At 43.3% G+C, this 24094-nt stretch overlaps 1 protein-coding gene across 2 annotated transcripts in view; it reads right to left on the reverse strand.

The window, feature by feature from the left end:
* RAPGEF5 (Rap guanine nucleotide exchange factor 5) overlaps window positions 1–24094 on the reverse strand; it is a 159782-nt gene that overhangs the window by 40033 nt on the left and 95655 nt on the right. For both annotated transcript variants that reach the window (XM_074537290.1, XM_074537297.1), the window contains exons 10-11: window positions 22930–23033; window positions 22500–22588 (exon numbers count right to left, since the gene is read on the reverse strand). In XM_074537290.1, the coding sequence (XP_074393391.1) occupies window positions 22500–22588; window positions 22930–23033 (193 nt within the window). The remainder of the gene's footprint in view (window positions 1–22499; window positions 22589–22929; window positions 23034–24094) is intronic.

Here is a 24094-nt window from a genome sequence, read left to right on the forward strand (position 1 = left end):
TTTCCAATAGTTCCTTTTCTCCTACCTCCACACTGTTCTCTATGCAGGCTACCAGTTACTAAGGCTTAGGACAGAAATTAATACACATCTGTAAAGAAAAATCATCTGTGACACGTATTTAACAAATCAGCCAGGCAGTACACATCTTGCTGTTGCCACATCCAGCATCTGTATCCTCTTCTCAAACTGGAGCATTTTCTTAAACTACTGCAGTTGGTGTGAGGCATCAGTGGAGCAGCCTCATACTTGCAGCATAAATATTCAAAGAGACTTAATCTAAAGGAAATGCCTTTGTTACACTGAGTAAAAGTTAAATTCATTTGATTAAACTATAAATATTTGGGGACAACTCTAAAAAGCAAATATTAAAAAAGCTGTCTCATAGAATGAGCAAAGAAGGAAAAGTATGAAAACATTCAGGGGTTACAGATAGCTACACATCTCTAACTACCCACCTAGCAATCTATATGTTCACATACCATTTACTAGCCTGTACATGCATTAACCAGCATCTTTGGAACACCACAGCTAAACCAACAGTGCATATACATCTACATTACAGACATGTCCAATAGCTCAGACTGCATTTAGAATACACCTATTGCCCTACTGCTAATGTTAGACAAACTGTCCAGCTAAGCCAGATATAATTATTCCTAATGCCTGAGTCATTAATCCCTTTATACCCACAAGAAGAGATAACTTGATGACAAATTCCAGTTTGTCCTGGTTTTTGGATCACACTACTACATCTTGAATAGATTTTGGTTTCTTACTTCTCAATGGCTACCATAAAAAAAAAAAGAAAAAACAAACAAACAAAAACTGAAAAATAAACCAAACAAGTCCTCCCACTTTCAGTGACATACAGACTGCTGAGATGACAAGAACCATTCTCTTTTTCATATCAGATGATACAGAACAACTTTCCAGACTCTGTTCTTTCCACTCTCTGTAGCATTCCTTTTCCATGTTCTATCCTTTCCATTATATGCTTATTTAAATACTGTGAAAAAAATAAAGCTATGAAAAACAAGGCAATAACAGGATTTAAAACATCCAATGCATTAAGGTTTTTCTTCTTTACAATTGCATGGTTTACAAGAGGCAAATTCCTCTACACAGAGGAGTATAAGCATATAGACTCTGTGCATATAGACTCTATATTGCTTTCTCTGCAGATTGTGTATGTCATGTACTGTTAGTTGGGGAGAGGGTACTGACAGTGAAATCTGTTAAACTGCAAAGAAAAACAAGTAATCTAGTTTTTTTTGGGGGGGTTGTTTTTTTTTTTTTAAACTTATCACTATTCTGAACCCAAATCTCTTAGACTGCACTGTACAAATCTATTGTGAATGGTTGTGCAAGAATTACAGAAAGATTGAATGGCTTTTCAGGCTTGTACTCCACACTAAATCTGATTATAAGAAAATATAGATAAAGCACTGGAATGCAAGTCTTTTTCCACTTTATGCAAAGCAGTGATTCAGCTTTCTCCAAGGATTTGCTGGTGGAGGTGAAACCTGTATGGAGATTGAAGGAGAAACCAAATACCAACAACAAAAAAGAGGAAAAAAAAAGCCTGAATGAACAAGCCACTGGAACTCAATAACTCATAGGTGAAAACTACTCCTGCCACTGTAGTGGCAAGCCTTAGTCATGCTACAGAGCAGCTGTGGTTGTCACTATGTGTATGAGAGAATTAAACTCAGAGAATGAAAACCATGCACTGAATTAAAAATATAACACTCTAAACCTTCTGCTTTCCAAGCAGACAAAATTGCTACGTGTCGTTCTTCCTGCTCAACTTATCTTTCAGAAATGTAACAAAAAAAAAGAAGTTATAATATCTTCCTCATCCTCATCATGTAAGAACTTTAGTATAATATATTGGTTATCAGCATCTAGGAACTCCAGCAGCATGAAATACAAGTGGGGCTACACACACATTTTTCAAACATCAATGCAAATTCAGCAAATTTTGTGTGATATTGAAATCTCTTTGGTGATTGGGGTGTGGGGTGGGGGGATATTTTTGAGAAAGACCAAGAAGAAGAGAAAAAAAAATGTATTTTAGACAAATGGGGGGGATATTTTTGAAAGACAAAGAAGAAGAGAAAAAAAGGTATTTAAGACAACACAGAACAATTCTAAAACCCTTTAGCCATGCCATTTCCGATTTGTGACTATGGCAAAGATGATAAGATGACCATATGGTCAGCTTCTGACATCATGTTAATACACTTACCAGTATTAGCCAGAATTACAAATGAAATAATCATCAACAACTCTGCTCTCATTTACATTCAGTGCATCATCCCTACCTCGCAGGACCAGGCACTTTTCTCTAACATTTTGTGAGGCTCATTCCCCAGAATATATTTGGGAATAAAGAGACAACTGCTAGACCAGCTGAATCCTTTGGAATTTTTTATCCTGCTATGACTGAAAAGCTGTGATCAATAACACTAATGCACCTTTTGACCTCATAGCTTATATTGGAAATATTTTTTTAGAAAGAAAATATTCACTGATGGGGTTAGCAACACCATACTGATCAGAAACAGTTACAACATGCAGCTCTCACAGCCACCAAGAAAAGCAGCCCTATGAGATGGGGTTACAGCTGGGCAAACAGACAGACCAGCCCTGTGCCTGAGTAAAATGGATGCTGATTACTTACTATTCTATAGGGAATAAACAGCTTTTTCTATCTTAAATAATCAGTCACTTAGTTCAAATTAAACAAAATGAGGGCTACAGCAAAGCATTTCCAAGTTTTTCAGCCTCTCAGTGCTGAAAGCTCAACGCCTTGATAAACTCCTGTCACACCTCTTCCTCCCTTCTGCAAAACGAGAAAAAACATAACACACCTCAAGGAAGGCAAGGCTACACATAGATTTTTTGTGTGGTTTAGTTCATATAATACTATGCAAGGCTCTGAAACCTTTCAGCAATGCAAACACAGCTCCTGCGTTTGAGAGTTGAGCTGTAATCAGAAAATTGCTTGTTCTGCAGAAACGGAAAAACGATTTGGCAGCAGCAACTCCTTTCAAAGGTAGAAGTTCCTCAGTAATCTGTAATTCCACAGCAATTTACTAAAAATGTCGGGATGTCTCTGAGCACAAACAGTAAATGCAAATTGCTATCTGATCTAGCAAGATACTGCTCAGTCTGAGAGGTCCCAGACCTCCCTTGCATTCAGCAGATGGCAACGGTGCTCAGGACCTTGCAGGATTAGCCCTTAATTCAAAATCGAATCCTCTAATAGTGCTATGCCACCATGGACACAGCATGAGGCAAAAAAAAAAAGAAAATTATGTTGAGAAAGAAAGGTCAATGAAAAAAAAGAACATCGATATATAATTTGCTGCAAATGTATTAAAACAATTATAGTAGTTATGTCACCTAACCACCAAGGCACTGGGAAATCAATGCACAAAGGAATAAAGAGCAAGACATTTATTTCTGACATTAGGTTAGAAAACTAAAATACATAAGGGCAAGATATTTAACTTGTACAACCACATTTTTTATTAGAGGACAAAAGTCAGAACTAGGAATCATTTCTAAGGTCATCTCCCAGAAATTTCTGGCAGTATTTTAACATCTGCAGAATGAATCAAACACATTGTGTCTGGTAAGGTCAAAGATGCTCCTAAAGTTGCATTCCAGTTGCTGCTATCACATGTATTAGAGCAGCTTCTTATGTTGTTGGAGAGACAAAAAGCCCTGAAACCACAGGCAGAGAGCAAATGTCAAACTTGTCCAGCTTTAATGAGACACTAATTTTTCCACATAGAAATCTGAAGCTCTCTTTTTTCCCCAGGTGGGAGGGAGCCCTGGTGATACATGTGCAGCTATAATGGTCAGGGTTACTTGAAATTATTGGACAAATCCTCTACGCCTTACACATTTTGAAGCATTAGAAATGTTGCCTATAGCAGCCACTCTAAGCTATTGATACTTTTTGTTTAAAAAGTGCCTTTGACTGCTGCAACTAAAACACTGAAGCTTTCCATGCCGTGAAACTTGACAGTAAAGGGAGGTATTCTAATGCGCATGTGAAATGTGAAATCCTCACACAAGCAGAAGGCAGACAATCCTTGTTCACATCAGGCATCTCCCAAAGTACTTGAGGAGAAAAACTCATCCTCTCTTTCCATTGATTTATTATAATTAGCCACCCAGGCCAGGATTGCCTGGAGCAGCAGGACAGAGGATGAAAGATTTAATGGTTCCCTTTCATATTTCTGCCTGCAGACCAGCTGCTGAGCACAGCCTGCTGTGCTGAGCCCTCCTGGGTGTGCACCTCCAGCTTGCACATTGCCTGGCACCCCAGGCACTGAAAGTTGTCTGAGCAAGTACAAGGCAGGGTTCTACTTTTCTGCTTTTGTCTTGCACAGGAACTTTGCACCAGCGCCATCACCCTCCTCCTCAGGCAGCCAAGGAGAGGCAATGTCTCCAGCTCAGACCCCTCAATGACACAAGTTCCAGGTGCCCCTGAGAGCTGTCACTGCCTCAGTGGTGCCAGCAGGACAGGACTTTTTGTTGCCTGGGTGCACAGTGCTCTCTCCCTTCTGCCCCTGGAAGCCTGGCCCTACCAACTGGGCGCTCAAAGGTGCCTTAAGTTTGCTTGAGCCTTTTTCTGGTCCATGAGTCCAGCACACATTCCAGTCTAAAGAGAACCTGAAAATCTGACATTCAGCTTTCAGAAAGTTAACACAAAGGAAGATGCACCTAATATTTATTCTTTTCATCTTTGCTGTCCAGCACTTATATGATATTGAAGAACAACAAAGTTTCAAGTTCAGCATGTCTTTGTTACTGCTGAATTGGAAAATCTACTCCTAGGAAACAGTAATCTTCAAATCCAATATTATATATAAGCACAAAAATCATCACATCTTCAAAAAATGCTTGTGAGTTCCTAATTTCTAGATCATTGAGATGCTTTAAAACAGTCTGCTTCTCAAGATATTTCTGAGAACATGAGCCCAAATTCTCTGTTTACAACCCAAAATTACATATATATTTGGCTACATATATTAAAAAAACCCCTTAATTGGCATTATTTTCAAGTTGAGACTATTAGCCCCAAAAGGCTTTACTTCCAAATCCACTTGAACAACATCCAGTCCAGCAGATTATGACAACTCCAGTATAGTGGCCAGAATACATTCCATGGATAAAGGACAGGTCACATTACTCACAGCAGTGCCCCACTAAAGCTCTGCAGGTCAGGTACAATGCCTAGACTTCAGCATGCAGCATTTTCCCATCACCTGCTGCTAGCTGCCTTCCCTGGGTCCCTTGGGGGAAGAGAAATGTACAGATCCACACTGTGTATTTTTAAAAGTGTTTAGCAAGAAGCTTTGATCTATTATTTCCCCCCCTACAAAGCAGCAAGGGGAAATTTCTTTGTGCTTCAGCCCAAGGAAGGAGGTATAAGGAGTATCTTGTTCGCCCCTGGGAGCCAAATTATCATAAATATGCTAAGAAGTGTAAACTCCCCAACATGTGGCACTGGAGCATGTGCAGCAAACATCACAGCATCTCTTCAGGGAAGCCTAGCACCACAAAGCCTCCACTGGCAAATCGCTCCTGGCTCCTGCAGATTTGACAGAATTGCCTACAAAGGGAACTATGCCATTTTCATCTGTTTAATTTGGTCCAAATCTCTATACAAGATGGGTAGAGCATGCAGTAGACTAATGAGCAGACCACACATTTCTTCCAGCACAGGAAAGGTCAAGTGGTGGGATATTTTTTGTGTATCAGGTCATGCACACTAGGTTGGGGTCTTGCATACACAGCTGTGGCCCACTGTCATGCAACCTCAAAACAGAGACTCGCTTAACATCTTCTGACATATGGAGGCAAAAGGCCCAGCAAAGGTGCCTGACAGTGATGTGTCACAGGCTCTGCTGGGGAGAGGGCAGAGAGAAGGAGGGAAAACATCTCGCAAACCCCACAGGAGACCCAGACAGACACTGGCATACTGCAGCGTCACTGCTGTGGTGAAGGATGCCACCTCCAGCATTTTGCCCAGGCTGTACAATGCTTCAGGCTTCTGGGCAAACAATTCTCAGATAGCTCAGAAATAGCTTATTCAATATTTAACAACACACCTATGATGCACAGTGGAGTGGGGTGGCACAAGGGACGTGACATCCAAGAGAACCCAAAAAACCAAACAGGGCCATCCTTGCATCTTGCATTTCCACACCTGTCTTCCTCCCCATTCCCCGGGGCAGTGAAGCACAGCTTCACAGTATAAAACCAGAACAATGGGCACCAGAGCACTCATAAGGCAGCTGCGCTTTGCTTCCCCAGGTGGTGAATGGGTGCCAAGAAAACCTGATGAGTTTCACGATGGTGGTGTTAAAATACATTGTTACACTAAGTGTAGACTTATTTATAAGATATAGGTCCTTAAATTATGCCCTGAAATTGTACTTACTACACTGAGACACTCAAATCATTCCAGTGACAGGTTAACATGTAATTAAAGACAGCTTTTATGCTCATTATTATTACAACTTAATGGAAGACAGCAATAAAAAAGTGCCTTGCACATAGTCTGCATATGTATTAAGAACATCTAAAACTTCAAACAATTGTGTTTGTCAGTACAAACCTGTGCTGACAGCTGAATGAAAGCAACCACAAAGGTGATTTCAGAGCTGCTTGCACTGCTTAAAGATCATACAAGGGTAAGACACGAGGAACAGATATTATGCAGAGTTCAGCTGCTTATAAGTACTAAAACACTTGCATGGGTGTATTTTCCTGTGGCAGCTGAACTGTGTTTGTGTGCAATCTGGCTGCTTGCAACACAGAGCATCTCGGTGTTACATTTTTAAGATACAAGACCCTTATTTTGAGAATTTCTAAAGTACTTACATTCATTGGGGAGTTCAGCATTAGATCTTTGGTTCAATTGTACCGTAATGACTCAGGGTATTTTATTTGATGTCCTTGCTTATTTCAGTTAAATACAGGAAAAATACAAAGCAATTATAGATGAAAGCACAGTGGGGTAATTTTCTAAAGGTTTCTACTTGCATTTGCCATTATTTCAGATTTTTAGTGCTATTTATTGATTCAGTCACAAAAAAAAAAAAAAAGAAACAGATGCAAAACACAGTTCTCAGATAGGCATAACTTTGGACTGGTATAGTCCAGCTTTCTTCCTTTGTCCCTTTCTTTTCCAAGTCTTATGAGATACTGTGTTTTTCATGCACACACTGGAAAGCATCTAATGCAGGAGATGCATTCTGTATTTCACTGAAAATGTTCCATTTTTGGCCCTTCATCAAGACACCCAGCTATCTCCTGGACTTCACAGTGCACAGAGAATCTCCTTGGCTGCCAGGTAAACCTCATCTTTCTGCACAAGCATACACAAATCTGATGCAATGTTTAGGACCAAGGTGAAAATCACAAACTGCAGTAACTGATAAGCCACTGTATTAAACGGTGCCTCTTGGATCAAATGCTCTGTGACCGTGTTTCACCACTACAGCACCTGGCTGTGACTAATGCTTGCTGCCATCTTTCATTTCTATAGCCCTTTTAGGCTCTAAGTGCCAGCACAGGCTTCATAAAACATGCTTTATTGTGCCAGTGTGTAGAGAAAAGGAGGCAGGTATGGGCTCAGGAGAGGGGGCAGGTACCAGCCAAGGCTGAGTACACAAACCCACTGTCCCATGCAGACACCACCCGTGCTGCTGGCCAGCATCATCAAATGTGAGTCAGACGGTGATCCCACTGCAAAATGCCTTTGCCTATCAGTTTTTCAGACCCTCTTCAAATTAAATAAGCTAACAGCATAATTTCTTGGTTTTTTTTTTTTATTAAACTGATTTGTTTATTTAATTAGTCATTCAAGGCAATTATAAAAAATTATTTTTTCTTACTAAGAAGCAGTATGCTTTCTACATCACCACTGCTTAGCCCATGGGAAATCATCAGTTATGTGATGACAGCCTGAGACTGCAATCACTTTGCCATGGCTGCAGCCTGGTAAACACTTCTGCTAGGTGTGACACTTCCTACAGCCTCTTTCAGGTTACCAAATAGTGAGCATGTATTTATTGTTCCTAAAGAGCCTGTCAGAGAAGGTAGCAAAGCATCTTAAAGGAAGACTTCAGCTAGACGAATACTTCATATATAAGAACATATATTTAAAAGTGATTTTCCATATCAGTTTTTAGAAACACATCACCGATTACAGTAAACAGACAGGAGCTGGAATTAATTCCATTAGGAGCTGCTGTTCTGAAGAAACAGTAGCCCACATCCCAGAAGGACAATGAACTATAATATGCAAGCTCGTTTAATGACTGTATCCAATTACAAGGAGGAATAAATCAGCACACACATGCCTATGTCTGAATTTTAAAAGGTAAATAGATCATGAATAGTCAAGCCAAATGCTGCGAACCTCTGGATTCACACATTAGCAGAGGAAGTGGTGCATTCGCTTCCCATTTGAAATTTTTTTTGTTCCATTAGGAGCTTGATTGTACAGAGCTGACATTCCCTGCAGTAAGGAGACAAAACTCTGACATTCACCTCAATGGAGTTTGTGTATGGTCAATGACAGACTTTCCTGGTCTCTCTGCTGATGCATACCCAGGACTCCCCTAAGTCACAGGGGGGCAGAAGAGGAGCTTTCTTCCAAAGAAAGCTTTCTGCTACAAATAGCAGCACTTTGGGCACCTGCTCCTACCCTTTGCTGTAAACTTCTCCATCCCAGACACACATAACCATAAGATCCAGGAACATTTGAATCCTCTCCATTTGTCAAGAAAACCCAGTACAGCAGTTTCTTGTAAAGCTGATGGTATTTTCTTGTTTTCCAGATGCTTTTAGAAAACTGTTATCAAATATTTATTGCTCTTTGTAATCAAGAACATAGCTGTAACTTCCCAAATTACATCTTACTAACATTAGCTCCCTGAACAAATTTCCTATCCATTAAACTATGATGTAACATCAAATGTCCTGTGGCCCATTTGCATGTCAAAACCCTCACCCCAGAAGGGAGGTTAGAGCCTCATTAATAATAACATGATCTGTACTCACACCTCAAAGAAAAAAACCTGCTCAAAGTATTTACATAAGCTGCACAAGCAGGCCATGATATATTTGCCTGGAGAGATGGGCCATCATGCTGGAGACTGTAACAAAATTTCCCTCAAGCCACTGATATAACATACACCTCAGGAAAATATCTTCTTGGCAATGGGAGAAGCCCAGTTTCAGCTGGCAGAGACCTCCCCCTGCCTACAGCTTTAGACTTCACTTGTCCAACACACCCAGCTTTCCCAACTGATCACATCCCAAAATGTCCCTGTGTGCTTTGCCCACAGCAAACCTCAGAGGTCCCACGATGGCAGTGGCTCTCCAGGGTGCCACACTGCCCTGGGGAAGGGCTCAGTGCCATCAGCAGCCCCAGCACTGATGGAGCCTCCAAGGCATTCGCAAGCTGCTGTGGCCTAGGAGCCCTACAGTGCACAAGGAGAGCCAGGAGGGAATAGACAGTGTCCCTTTGCTTCCCTGCCCTGCTCCAGGGACATCCAGGGGAGAGGACAGCAAGGAGTCTGCAGCATGTCCAGGGCTGCCTCCTCACAGCAGGCCACAGGTCTGCACCGGTCTGTCCATCCTGGAACCACCTGGCTGCCCCCATGCAGCCTCTTTGTTCAGTGCCTGCTGAGCTGAAGTGGAAGTGAGGAGGCATTGTGCCTGCCAGAAAGTGGGATGCATGTGTGTGCTGAATTGCTAAATCATCCTGCTGTAGCCTCCCTGCCACTGCTTGATGGCAGGTACCAGGATGGAAATTTTCCACCTGTCTGTTACAGGGTTAAACTCTACAGACACAGAGACAGCTAACATCTACAGACAGTAAGAGGAGATGTAGCTTATAAGCAAAATGTTTGCATTTGCCTATTCATGGTGGATTTCACACTTTAGGGCAATGGTACATGGCCACTGCTGCTTTAAGGCTTAGAATGAAAACCCTTGTGACAACGGGGATCTGACAAATGCTATTTGTTTGTGGTTGTTTTTCACTGTCGTTTGTTTGCTTCCAGCTTGTGTCTGTGCATCCCCCATGATGTTACCAACAGTATCAACAAACAAAATCCCATGGACAAGGCTCCTGTGGGGCAGGGAATGAAATCCAACAAGGGTTTCTTTGTTGCATTGATGCTGGGGCTCTGAATTCATGGCTGGGAAAGAACAAAACCAAGACTGGCCTTCTGGTTTTAACTGCAGTGGTCCCTAGAGAGAGGTCAACTAGCCCTAAATTCCAAGAAATGGATGTGAAGAGGGTTAAAGAAAGGCTGCTTGTGGAATTGGCATAGCATTGTGGGCAGTGAGAGGAGGAGGGATAATGGCAGGAGGAGGATGTAGAGTGTAGAAAAAGGAAAAAAAGGAAAGAAACTGAAAAGCAATAAAATGTGAGGTATAAAAGCTTCCAGCAGTCCCAAGTCAGACAGCATGATTTCTCCATGATTACATCTCTCATTCTGGCAATTTGTATCTCCATCAAAACTCAAGTTCAAGCAAAGGAATAAAATCATGATTCATGCCAACTGCCATTACAAGAAAACCAAAGTATTTTATGATTAGCTTCCATCAAAATTAGACTCATCAATGCTGCCACTTTTTTTACATTCATCTATTTTCCCCAAAGTCTCACCCCAAAATGTTTTGCACTCCGTGTCCTTGTAGCCATCACATTTTCACATCAGAGAGGGAGTATGATCTTGGTTTTAGAAGGATTTCACAAGCTTTTCTGAACTAATACAAGGTCATCTCATGATCTCAGCCTGGCTTGGGAGATAGTGGTGTGAGCTGCTGCCACAGCTACAGCTCACATCAATATTTTTCACCTTGTCTAGAAGATGGGACAAGTAATGTATTTTATTGCAGTAACTGATGCTATTCTGAAAAGCTCTTTCTGTCAGTGCCAGCTATTCTCCATGAGGGTAACTGACATCTCATGAAAAACCTTTGGCTGTCAAAGTGCTGTAATTCTACTCCTATTTCAATCTTTGAAAGCATCAAAATTCAGTCTAAAAAAACAAGCAGAACTGTCTCCAATGCCTACAAAGACTCTCATAAAAGATGTTATATACCCCAAGTAACACCAAACTGGATCAAACCTTTCCCTCTAAAAAAAGCAACAGCAATTTAAAGCCTGCATTATGAGCTTACCAACTGCAGTTAAAGCACAGATCTTCTCAATTTATGCTCAATGCATTCTGCTCCATTATCTCCTTTTTAGACAGGCCCCTCCTCTCTCACAAAAGTATTCCTACTACAAGCATCTATTTCTACATCCAACTGCCAATATTCTCCCTTGCCCACTAAAATCAAACCCTAGCAAAACATCACAAACCACCACAGAACACCCTGCCAACCTCTTCCAGCACGCAGCAAATTTGGGCTTTAGCAGCTGCTGTTTCATCTGCTCTTTTTCCTGCCTTCCCCTTGAACATTCTAGAGAGGGCAGCAGCCACTGTCAGAGCAGGGCAGAGCCTGGCCCTGCTGCACCTGGAAATCCAGAGTGTGCTGGCACTAGCTTGCCAAGCTCCACACTTCTCAAGCAATTGTGTTTATTCAGCTACACAGCAAGCAGAGGCACTCCACTCTGTAATACAGCCCAGGGTTCCCAGCTATTAAGGGAAGTCTTAAGAGCCCACAGAAAGCCCATTGGGAAATAGGCAGAAATCTATACCAATTAATGGTTCACAAATAGGTCTTGGGTTGTGGCTTTTTGTTCTTAATCTCCCTGGGTGACCTCCGAGCCCAGGGATTTACAGAAAGCAGTAAAGAGGGAAAGAAAAGGACTGCATCAGTACACTGCACAACGAAGCATCACCTAACAGCAGTAACAGAGAGCATGACAGGGAGCTTAGTAAAGTAACAATCATTGCAGTTTGGCTATAGGCAAAACCAGTCCCACTCTTGCTCACAAAAAGACCAAGGCTTCTACTTCCATAGTACTGTGAAACTGTTTGAACTCAGGGCATGTTAAGAAGGATTGCGGGGGAAGGAGGAATTAACAGCATGAGAGTAAATTTAGTTCACAAGAGGGAAAAAAGCCGCTTTGAAGAACAGATTTCTTTCAGATTCTTAATACACAACCTCAAAGCACAGGTCTGCAGTGAATCCATCCTTCCACCCTGTGGGCGGGGAATGAAGGAGCTCTTTATATTCCTCAGAAAATGTTCATCTCACAAGAAAATCATTGTATTATAGCAACTTGGAGCACTGGAAACTCAAACTCCAAAGCACTGGAATTCAAACTCCAAAGACAGCACAGGACCTGTATTCTTGGACTCAGAGATACAGCAAGCACGTCAATATACAGTTTTATCTTTTCAGCATTCTTACATAAAAATTCCCCCATTCCATAAAAGCCTTTTTCAATAAAAGAAAAATAAATTTAAAAATCTGAATCTCAGAGTACCATCTCTGAGCTTTATGTTGTTACAGATCTTGCTTTCAGGAAAGGATGCTTTGCTGTGTCCTGAGAACAAGGTTCCAACTCCACAACCACCACAGTAGATGCTAATAGCAACACAGGAGTCATTTGTGTAGGTCAGCAGCTGGGGAATCTTGGTGTGACCAAAGAAGAGTACCTTGATGACAGTGCCCAGCTTTTCAACAGCTTGCAGATCAGGGTTTGATAGTAAAAGTCCTTGAGATGGAAGAAAAGGAGTACAACACTAAGCAGTGAGAACAGTAAATGGGGAACCGGTGGTGAATGGCCCCATGTTTGGGGTTTCTGAAGGACAAGGTGCTCTGTGGCTCCCGCTGAAGGAACAGGATGTGTAGAAACTTTACAAGAAGCAGCAACATTGATATTTCATTTTTACAGCTCCAATTCCTACTCTCACAGCTAACTGACCTGTCAGCCCACACACCATCTGTTGCTATTCCTCTTACGCTACTCTCTTAAAAATCAGGTCCCACTTTTCATCTACTAGAAACAGCACTTTTTTATGTTTTACAGTCAGCTTCAGTGAGCCATGTTCTGGGAAACTATGAAGCAGGGCTGTATCTGGGGGCTGAGAAGACCTAGAAAGCTGTGTCACCTCTGCAGCAGAGGTTATCCTCTCCCTTCACAATCTTGGTGGTTTGATGAAACTTCTGCAGAGGAATGGATCTCCAGTAGACAGAGGTCAGCAAGAGCTACCACAATTTAGGTTCATTTCAGAATTTGGCTATGATTTTTCGCTCAGCTGCTGTTGACTTGTTTTGGTGTTCATATGGCTCACTAGAGGCAGTATGATATTAGTTGCTACAGAAGGTACCTGATCTGCTTCATCTCCAGACCTGCAGCTGTGGAACTGACCTAACCTCCTGTGTAGCATTTGAGCCAGACAGGGAATCAACCTAAGTGCTTGGCATATATATCTAAGAAGACAGGTCTCTTGATGAGAGACATTTCTTTGTCATGACCCCTGTGCAGAGACTCAGTTTTCCCCTTCAACTTCGTGGCCCTCAGTCCAAACCTTCTGACCTGGGAACACAAGTTATTTCTGCTACATTTGACCCTGACCAGCCACACTTGAGTGATTAGAAAAGGATTCAGACTAAGACAGAACCTAAGAAGCAACATCTGCTACTCTTTTTACCACTAAAATACAAGAATTTTTATAAAATCCTCCAATAATTTTTTATGCCTTCCATGCACTTCTTGGCTTAGCACCACCAGACAATTAGGAATTATCAAAAGCATCATTCTGGAAAAAGTTCTACAGAAATGCTTTTGAAATATACAAACATGTATCTTTATGATCTCAGCTACTTAATGCATCTGGTTATTTATACATATATATATATGACAATATATAATTTCATGTGTCTGAAATACTTTCTCCATTGATTTGATAGTTACAGTACTTAGACTTCCAATGTTATGAGAGCAAAAGGGATGTTACAAATAACTGATTAAATGTCTTCAGGGTTACATTTCCGACAACCTTACCAAATTCCCAGTGTCATAACATCTTATCTTCCAGGTACCTCATCAAAATGCTTCTATCACCCAGGCTTATTTTGCAGTACAACAAATGAACATTTTCTGCCTTTTCTGACTTAGAAGCCTTTCCTGACTTAGAAGCCTTTCCCACTGTCAAAAGAAAATTACTTTTACCCCTAAAAATATTCTCCTGATAGACCTACACTTCCCAATTCCTTTCTGCTTAAACAACTAAGTTCATCAAAAACCCTGATATTGTCTACAATGCATATCTTCATAATAAATGGTTTCACACTAGGCTTTCATGACAGCTCCTTATCACTTTCTCACATAGCGAAAGGTGACAACTGGCAATAATGAATCACTGAATTACAGGGAAAAAACTGAGAAACGGACAATACTATGATCCAATTGGCTGTCATATAGAATGGTAGGTTTTTCTTCTGCAAATTTGACTGAAACACAGAACATTAAACACTTGGGGCTCTACCAGGTATTCTTGCATTGAGTACAGAAATAATGTATTTAGATGCCTGCAGTGCACAAAGTGTTTTGGTGCTCCTGGGGACACTGAAACTCCTACACACATGAAAAACTGTGGATTTTTGATTGCTACTTCAGTTGCTTTCTCTGCCTGATGGGGTCCAACTTGCTAAATGTACTCACAGCATAAACGAATTTGCAGTGATGAACTGAAAAAATACCATTTGTATCTACAAAGAGTTCTGATCATGCATAAGAGTGTTTTTCATTCCCCATGTTGACTCTAGTTTCTCAGTCATTGGATACAATAGTGGGACAATTCAGGAGCAGCGTTCCCAGACTCGGCCTTTCCAAAGTTTGCCCAAACAAGTTTTAGTGCCCAAGTGCAAATAAACCCTTTTCAGGCTCTGTTTTTTCTCAGAAAAAAACTGTCTGAGCTCCTGACACTAGAGAGCATCTTAGACATATTCCCCTCGTTGGCATTTCCCATTATCCCGGCACTGCAGCATGTGACACAGACTGTCTGTAGTGAATCCCAGACATGGTGCTCCCTCTGAAGCTGATTCAGCTCACTACTGTGACAGAAAATAATCCTATCAAAGGGGGAAAAAATATTTCCTATCAAGTTACCTAAATCTACTTGGCACAAGGTCAAGCCAAGTATAGATGCAAGATGGGCTAGCATGGCAAAGTACAGTTAGAGGATGTCAGACCTTCCCATTTGAGAAGCCAGTGTCACTGCTGGCAGCCTTGGTCCCAATTTCATGCCACCCAGAGCCCCAGCTTCTCTTGTCTCTTGTCCCCCTTTAGATTCCACCCTGCATTTAGCAGAAAATGCTGCTGCCACTGTGCTGCCATCTGAAACAACAACTCACTCAGTTGTCCCACCTATCTTACTAAAATCTTAGATTCTGATTAATTCTTTCCAAACTGCAATATGCTGTATGCAATACTCTGTGTCAGAGCAAGGATCCCCATAAAAAGAATCAGGTCTTTGACAGAGGATGCCCAACAGAACAAAAAAGAACTCAAAAAAAGATTAATACAGAGTTATTTTCCTCAGACACAACTTCCTATCTTCCAGCAACAGGCAGTGTAGACTTTCCAAATGGGACGTTGTATCGGTATCACTGCAGTGATGGAGTTTTTGCCAGGATTTTGCCTAGCTTGTGTTTAAACCTTTCCAAATTTTGGCTTCCACAGAATACTCACAACAACAAATTCCACAGTTTAGCTGTGCATTATACCAGAAAAACACTTCTCTTTATTAGTTATAAACCAAATTCACAGTGTTACAAAACACTTGCCTCATTATGAGAAACAATGAACAATCTTTACGTCTCACCTTCCCCACACAATAAATAGTCTTGTAGATCACCATAAATCTCTTTTACCAAAAGTTGCCTTCCTACAATGACCAGACCCAGACTATTTTTTCTTAGATGTATGTAATCTATAATTCTAATCACCCTTGCTGCCCTTTACTTCATTTTAAACCTGAGCTGAGGGAGAAGGAATCATATTATACATTCCATATTTCACAGTTATACAGTGGTATAACTACAGCTCTTGCTTGGCTTTTTTTCCTAATTAGCCTAAATACCACTTGCCTTTTTGACCAGAGCTGATCAAAAATTGCCAAGAACTATCCACACTACCTCCACAGACCTATTTTCTACATGATAATAGTCAAGTCAGCACCCTGCTGAATATGGATAATGAGAATTTCCTCTTCTTCATGGTAGAAAAACACATTACTTTGCGTTTTTCAAACTTGGATTCCATCTGCAATTTTATCCTGCAGTCAGAGATTTTATTCCTTTCATCTTTCAGCAGCCATAGGGCTGGTTTGAGGGGCCTGCTCCCAACTTATTTTCCCAGTTCTACTCTGCCCCATTCTTACTACTTTCAGGAGACTAATTTTGAGTTGGATCGGCTTCCTGATATAGCACAAGAACTCAAACAGGCAGACAGATGAGAGGATAAAAGGGTGTACAAGAACATCTTGCATGGCCACCAAAGCTGAAACGATGGCTTTATTTATCAACCATTTAATAATAGGAGCACATACTGTTACCTCAGATTTCATCCCCCACTCAGCAGCACCCAATCTTCAATGGAGAATTCCCTCCACTTTAAACACAGACAATTTACTCCTACCTTTCATCTTCTCTCTTAAGTAATTATCAGTCCTGGAAAGCATCTCCTTCCTGATCAAAATGATCTTTAAATTTCTTTCAGGATTTTTGGCAAGGGACTTTATCAAAAACATTTTGAAAATATGAACACGATACAGGCACACCAGATCATATATATCCTGATGCTCTTTCAAACATTTAACAGCCCTACAGGTTACACAAGATCTGAGAGGTCTGCAAAAAATAATCCCCATATTTCCTGCTTCTCAGTAAGTTTCTGTATGCATTTCGTTCTTCTGCATCTACTGTACTGACACCCCATTTCCCAGCACAAATTCATAACTTCATGCTGAAATTTTGCATCTAATCACACTCCTGCAATCAAGTCCAGCTGCTAAAGACACCAGTCCTGCTCTCCTGCTGTCCTCACCTGCACACCTCTCACTCCCTGCCACCCTCTCCCTGTGTCAGGGGAGCAAATTTTGTGTCACTGACAGATCAAGAGGATCTTAAAACTAAGAATTTAATATTTCCTAGGTTAGGGTCAACTAGGACCAGCTTTGGGTCTGCTACAGAATCACATTGCATATGCAGAAGCACAGAGGCACCAGTGGCAAGAGTGGCTGGGAAAGGCTGAGCTGCTTCTTTCAACTCCAGCAACAGTTTATGCTAGAATAATGTATTGATAAAATGACAACCTTATTACTTAGATGTTCCCCAAATAGAACCATTTCTTTTAATTGGTATCACATTTTCCACCTTCCTCTGCCACTCAAGCTGCTTTATATGATAGATTACACACCACTGTTAGGAGTTCAGCAATTTCATATCAGAGTTCCTTTAGAAGTCTGCAGGGAGTAACATCTGATCCTGGTGATTTGTTACTATTCATTTTATTGATTTATTCTAAACCTACTTCTACTGACAGTCTAATTTAGAGATAGCTTAGACTCACACAGCATAAAGCAATGGTCCTATGCAAGAGCCTCCCCAGGTTCTCTCATATTGAACACTGACATATATTAGTATTTTTTATCTTTTCTGTTATTTTTATATTGATGTGCTCAGCTAAAATCTTATTCCCCTCCTACAAGCATGGCAGTAATATGCATTGTGCGCATTTATTTTACCAAATCTTTCTAAAACTTCAGGGAAGAGTTTACAGAATCCCTTAAAATTATGAGTGACAACATTTCATTATGAAGGACTGTTAAGAGGAAGGGTTAGCAGGCATTTACTCTCTCCATCCTAAAACCTGGAAGGTAGGATCACGAAGTGTCGGGCAAGTGTTTATTCTTGTTGACATCAGTCCACATGCATCAGATACACTTACATTGACTGAGTGGCAGTCACAGGAGTACATTTTTCAACACCTTTTAATCATCAGTGAAAAGCACACTGAGCAAAAAAAACCCTAATAAATCCTTCATAGCTAAGAAAAAAATTATCAAAAAGCAACCAGACCTTTTCTTTTTGGAATACTAAGCAAAAGACAATCTAGAAAAGGCAGAGCTGTGTCCCTTTTGCACAACTTCATTTAGCAGCTGACTACAGTCAGTTCATGCAGGATAGATTCTCCTCCAAGGTCACATACACCACAGAGGGTGCCACTGCCCAACAGCACAGCAGTGCCATTGGTGCAGTGCAGAAACAGAATGTGTTAAACAAAAGTAACTCTGACTACACAAGACTTCTAGGACAAATAGACATAATCTGAAGGCCCCTCCAAGGTGGTGCGTTAAAATCCTAAAGGTAAAATTGCTTCTGTATCACAGGGAAAAGTTCCCACTAATCCAAGGATCCTGCACAGTCCCAGATCAGGTGATATAGCAAGATACAAAGGTCATTACTCCATCCTTTTCCTACCCCAAAGAAATCCAGACCATACTTACACTTTTCTGCCTCTCCATTAGCTATATAATGAGGATTTGTCCTCTTTTTCTGTCCCTTTAATCTTTCTCCAGGCCCTGAAAAATTTGCCATCCCGACATCTGCAATAGCCTAACAAAACTGTCAAGCGTCCCCCTTGTCACAATCCCCCTCACCCAGTCCACTACAAAGACACATCAGTTAATACCAACACCACCATGTTGTGCCAGTCGTACCATCCCACATTTATTTCCTTTCTCCAGATCACACTTTCCCTCTGCCTCTTGCTCTCAAAGACCTCCACAAACTAATTTCTTCTCTGTTCATTCCCTGAAATGAATCCTGTAGTAGGGAGGTAAAAGACATGGTGGTGTCAGCAGATGCAGTGGGGGAGATTATACTCTACTTCAGCAATGTTCTGCTTAAGCTGCCCGAGAGAGGTGACCCAATGGACTGAAGGAAATGGTCTGAGAGATCCAGGCAGGCCTGGAGCAGCAGCACTGGATGTGATGATCATTACATCATTCCAGAGGATGCCAGATGTTGAACATAGCCACCACAAAGCAAAACAGTATGTTTAAACAGAGACCAGCTACAGGAAACTCCAAAAATGACATCAGGATAATATCTAGAGAAGGAAATACTGCTAACATCCAAGAAATAAAGATTTTACATAAAAGAACAATGATTCTAAATAAATGGTGTAGTCAATGGGGAGGGATTAGGGATTCTAAGATGGTAAGATTTGGCCTCTTGAAGATTACTTGTTCAAATCCCCACCCTTGATGAGGATTAGCCCAGGAGTTTTGCATTTTCTACCTAGATACTGGCATATTTCAAGTGTATCTCTCTATTCAGTTCTTAAAACCTCAAATTGCACTCTAAAATGCACACTCAGCAGACATTTCCCAGTGATTCCAACCACCATAGAGATGACTCAGAAAATTTGTTTGTTACAGAAATTTAAAATTTCGATCCATCCCACAGCAGGAAAGAAGAACAGTCGTCTTGGGGGTTGGTACTTTGGTTTTAGTACCCCAGTGAGATGAAAACTTCCTCCCTTTGAGATGGACGGCTGGCAAGCCCAAATTAAAGATATTCCAAGAACTTGCATACACTCCTGGACACAGTCACCTCAAAAATCCCTCAGTCATGAAACAATTACTAAGTAAGCTAAGCCTAAAGAGTCTTGCAAAGCTCAGGCTTTCCAGACATCTTGCCGATGGAAGTCACCAGAGCAATAGACTAATCTAGCTTTGCAGACTGCAGTGTCCTCTTCAGGTGTCCTCAGCTGCTATAACAGTGCTCTGTTGTGGCACAGACACTGGGATAACTCTTCAGGTTGGGTCCCCACCTGTTTATTAAGCTGAGTGCTTAAGGTGTCTTGCTGCATGCTGAGCAGCAGCTGAAGGAAGCCCCGGAGACTGGGCTGGACACCAGTAAAATTTTTTCCAGACCAGCCCCAAAACTTGCTTTAGGCTCTCAGGTGCAAGCAGTGTCTGCTGACTTGGGCTAGAAAATGGAAGCTGGCTGGGAGCAATCCATGGCGCACCGTTCAGCCATGTCAGTCTTTGGAAAAGGCAGTGTTTGGAAAAGGCAGTGTTCCATGACCACACCAGCCCCAGGACAGTGGATTTTTCTGTTAACAACCACAGAGGGCTGCAGTTATGATTTGGTATCCAAAGGGTGGGAAGGAAAACATGCAGAGCATCCCTCCTTGGGAAGCAGTGCAAAGGGTCAAACAGAACAACAGCCCCCTGTGCACCTTCGAATGTAAGAACAGCCCTTTCTCTTGTTCTTTACAGACACAAATAAGGAAACTGCATTGGGGGCTGCAGGGAAAGCAAAAGGCCACGGAAGTCATCCTGGAACTGGCAGCCAGACAGCAGGAGCAGCAGCTGGGTACAACATTGTCCTTTTATGTTCTGTGAAGCTATGCCTGCTAAAACACAAGCCTGCGGGGCTCTGAGATGGGCCAGATTGGCACTAGAAAAAAATACAAAACCCAGCAAATCCAAGTACCCAAAGGGCAGAAGGATGCCTTCAGGTACACACACAAAGCTGTACATATGCACAAACAACATCCCATACTTCCTCATGCCTAAGGCCACGGAGTCTGCATAAGAAGCTGGTAAAACCATTACGGGGCATCCCCCTCATAAATCGCTGGGAAACAAAACTCCTGAAGTCTTACATTTTGATGAAGTTCTGTGTTACCACATTGATAAAGTCAGAAGAAAATAGTATCTGAGGAACTATCCTCGAGAGAGTGTAGGGCTGCTGGGCAAGTTTAGCACACATCTTTGTGATGGCAAAAAACCAAAGGCACAGCTATTTTGTTCTGCCCCTGGGATCCAGTTAACCCTGGCTACAGGGCAGAGCTTAATTGTTTCTTTCCAAAGGAGCTAGGATAAGGCAGAGGTGAGGGGAAGCTAATCAACCCTTAAATACTTTACCATCTGCTAACAACCAAGTAAGTAATGGTTTAACATTTGCTTTGAGGACAGTTTACCAGCCCCTCTGTACAACAAAAAGACCAGGCTTAGGAACAGCCTCTCAGGGATGTGAGGGAGAGAGAGTAAAGAGATAAAAAAAAAGATAGTACATGGGTGGATGTATACAGCATCTAACGTTTTACATAAGGAGTGCTTTGCTTTTACAAACACCAAAATATAATGCATATCACTATTGAAAGTATCATTGTTTTCCAGCAAGATTGTGAGTTTATACAATAAGGTGAAGCAGACTATAAAGACTGGCAGCTGTTGTTGCCCAATCTTTGTGTGATAAACATTAATGAGAAAACTTATTCTATTCCAATATTTGACCTTAAAAGGCCAAGGAAGGATCCTCACTACACTGCCAATGAGCTGGTTCAAGTAAATTACACCCATAACTAGCCTGTGCATCTGTGGAAGGAAAACAACCACAGCCTCTCTGCACTAAATATTAATGTCTAGGCAGACAAAAGCAGCACTCGAAACATTGTAATAATATCACTGGCAGACACTCTATGTGTTTCTTTGGGGCACGGACACATTAGCACTAGGAATATGCCTATTGTCCCACATTAAACTAATGACTTGTTCTGAAACATTCCTTTGGGAATCACGGATGTTATTTATATTTTCAGACATTTAAAAGGATTAACGTGTGTTTATTCCAGTAATCTCATTTGTAGAGAAAGATATATACAGGCATCAGGAGTATGCATTTTAACCCTGTTGGGGATGACCAAATACATAGTGCCATTGGCAGCCACCTACCCTCCTCTTCAGTATTCAGGACCTCCAAAAGTCTCACCAGCCTTGCCGCTTCCATTAAAAGCATCTATGAATTGCAGGTTACAGACACTTCTGATAAACTACTCCACGAGCTCTTGGTGACAGCAAGCTGTGCATATATCCAAGAGATACAGCTGGAAATTAAACTGCATGCATGTCAAGTAGCCCGACTCAGATAAAATTGCTCTAGGCTGGAATGAAATATCTCTGGTTGAAGACAAACAAGCAGAGCACTGGGCGATACGGTGTGCCCCGGGCTATGAGGAAATTTATAAGCTGTTTTAATGAAACAGACGTGCCAAAGTACCGGGGTGGTGGCAAAACAGATAGCTGGCAGGGAGGTGAGGTGCACTGCAAGCATCCGGATGGATACAGGAGCAGCTGCAGGCTACGAGGGATGGCAGCCCTGCCTGTAGGGACACGGTGCTGTACAAAGCCCGCCGCAGCCTGCGCTGCCCCGGCGGCAGCCGCAGCCGAAGGTAAACCGGTTCAAGTTGCTGCCGAGCGGCTCCGCTGCCGCCGGCGCTCCTGCCCCGGGGCCGGCGCCGCTCCGCCACCGCCCGGGGTTTCCTCCCGCATCGCCCGGCTGCACCCCAGCTGCCAGCGGCTTTCGGCCAGGGGTGCCCGGGAGCGATCCCCGCGCCGCTCTGCCGGCACTGGGACCGGCACCTCTCCCCCATCCCCGGCCGCCGCCGCCCCTCCGCCAGGCTCGCTCCTTACCCGTCTCTTTGTCCTGGGCGGCTTCCAGGTGCAGGTCGCTGAGGAGATGCTCCAAAATCTTCTCCGGCGTCCCCGACACCACCACGTATCTGTCGGAAAGCAGAGAGTCCCCGGAGTCATCCTCGGTGGAGGACTGCGAGCGGCTGCTCCACTCATCCTCCTCGTCCTCCTCGTCGATGTACTTGAAGTAAGGCACGTCGAAGGTGGGCAGCGGCCGCTCCCCGCCGCGGCCCGCCAGCGCCTCGGGCACCCGCACCCTGCCGCTGCCCATGGCGCCCCGCTCCCTGCGCGCCGCCGCCGGACCCTAAGCTCCCCCCGCGGGGGCCATCGCCCTGCCGGGGCCGCGGGCCGCCGCCCCGCCCGCCGCCGCCGCCGCCGAGCCCGGCCCGGCCGGCCCAGCCCCGCACGCCCGGAGCCGCGGAAGCCTTACCTCCCGCGCCGCTCGGGGGCCGGGCTGCGTGACCACACCTTCCGCAGCACCAGCGCCGCGCCGGCCGCCTCCCGCGCCCGCTCGCCGCCGCCTCCATCGTCCACCTTCAGAGGCAGGGGGAGAGAGAGGGACAGAGAGAGCGCGGTCAGTGCCCGCCGGGGTCGGGGCTGGGGCTGCCATCCCGCCGCCCGGGGGCTTAAGCTGGGGAGGGGGCTCTTTGCACCCCGGGCTCCCTTTGTGAGAGGCACTGGCTCCGTGTGTTGGATTTTAATTCATAGAAGGAGGTGGGAGTGGTGCTTTGAATATGCGGGTTTCCGTGTCCCCAAGGTGATGGTTTGTTTAATTCCCAGACAGTCGAACAAAGCAGGGGACAGGTAACAATAGTCTGAAAGCGGCAGGTGCTCCCGAGCGTGCCAGTAATAGAGAGGCAGAATACACCTTCTGTAAACCTTCTCTGCCGTACTTCAGTAAAGGCAATACAAACAGTGGGGCAGGCATGTCGTGTACCTCTGAGCATCCCCTAAAATACTCGGCGTACGGCTCTCCCTTCTTTTCAACAACTTTTTCACTTGGGAAACAAACACCCCCACGGAAAGTTCAGCCCAGTGACTGCCGTGTGCGTGGATTTTGGCTAAGCTGCGGTTTGTACAGCGACTTTCTCCCTGCGCGCTCCCTGAAACGGGCGGGAGGTGAACCATGATCCATTAGTGCACACGCAGCCCTCATGCCCGGCGCAGCCGGAGGCAGCTGACGGAGCAGAGCGGGAGCTGAGCGCTGGCTGCTGACTGAGCAGGGCGCTTTGAAACGCGGCGGCTGCCGGAGAGCGGCGCGCAGCCCCCTGCCAGATCCTCCTGGCACGCTCAGGCACCGCAGAGTGAGCGACACAAAAGAGGCAGCTGTTTCAATGCAAGTACATCCCAGTAGGTGCTGTTCCTCTAATTCTGACCTGGTTTAGTTATATTGTTCAGTATGTCAAACACACGTATGAAGGCTATACATGTTGGTACTCAAAGAAGAGAAAACAGCATTTGTGCATGAAGCGTACAGTATCCAGCAGTTAACAGACTTCAAATGGGTTAAAAAATGTTAAGGAACAGAGCTACCCTGGCAAAACAAGGGAGAGAAACCACTTTATGATTCCTCTTTCTGTTATTTAATTTTTTGT

The sequence above is a fragment of the Zonotrichia albicollis genome, chromosome 1 (assembly GCF_047830755.1).
Source record: "Zonotrichia albicollis isolate bZonAlb1 chromosome 1, bZonAlb1.hap1, whole genome shotgun sequence".
In the NCBI taxonomy this organism is placed as follows: Eukaryota; Metazoa; Chordata; class Aves; order Passeriformes; family Passerellidae; genus Zonotrichia; species Zonotrichia albicollis.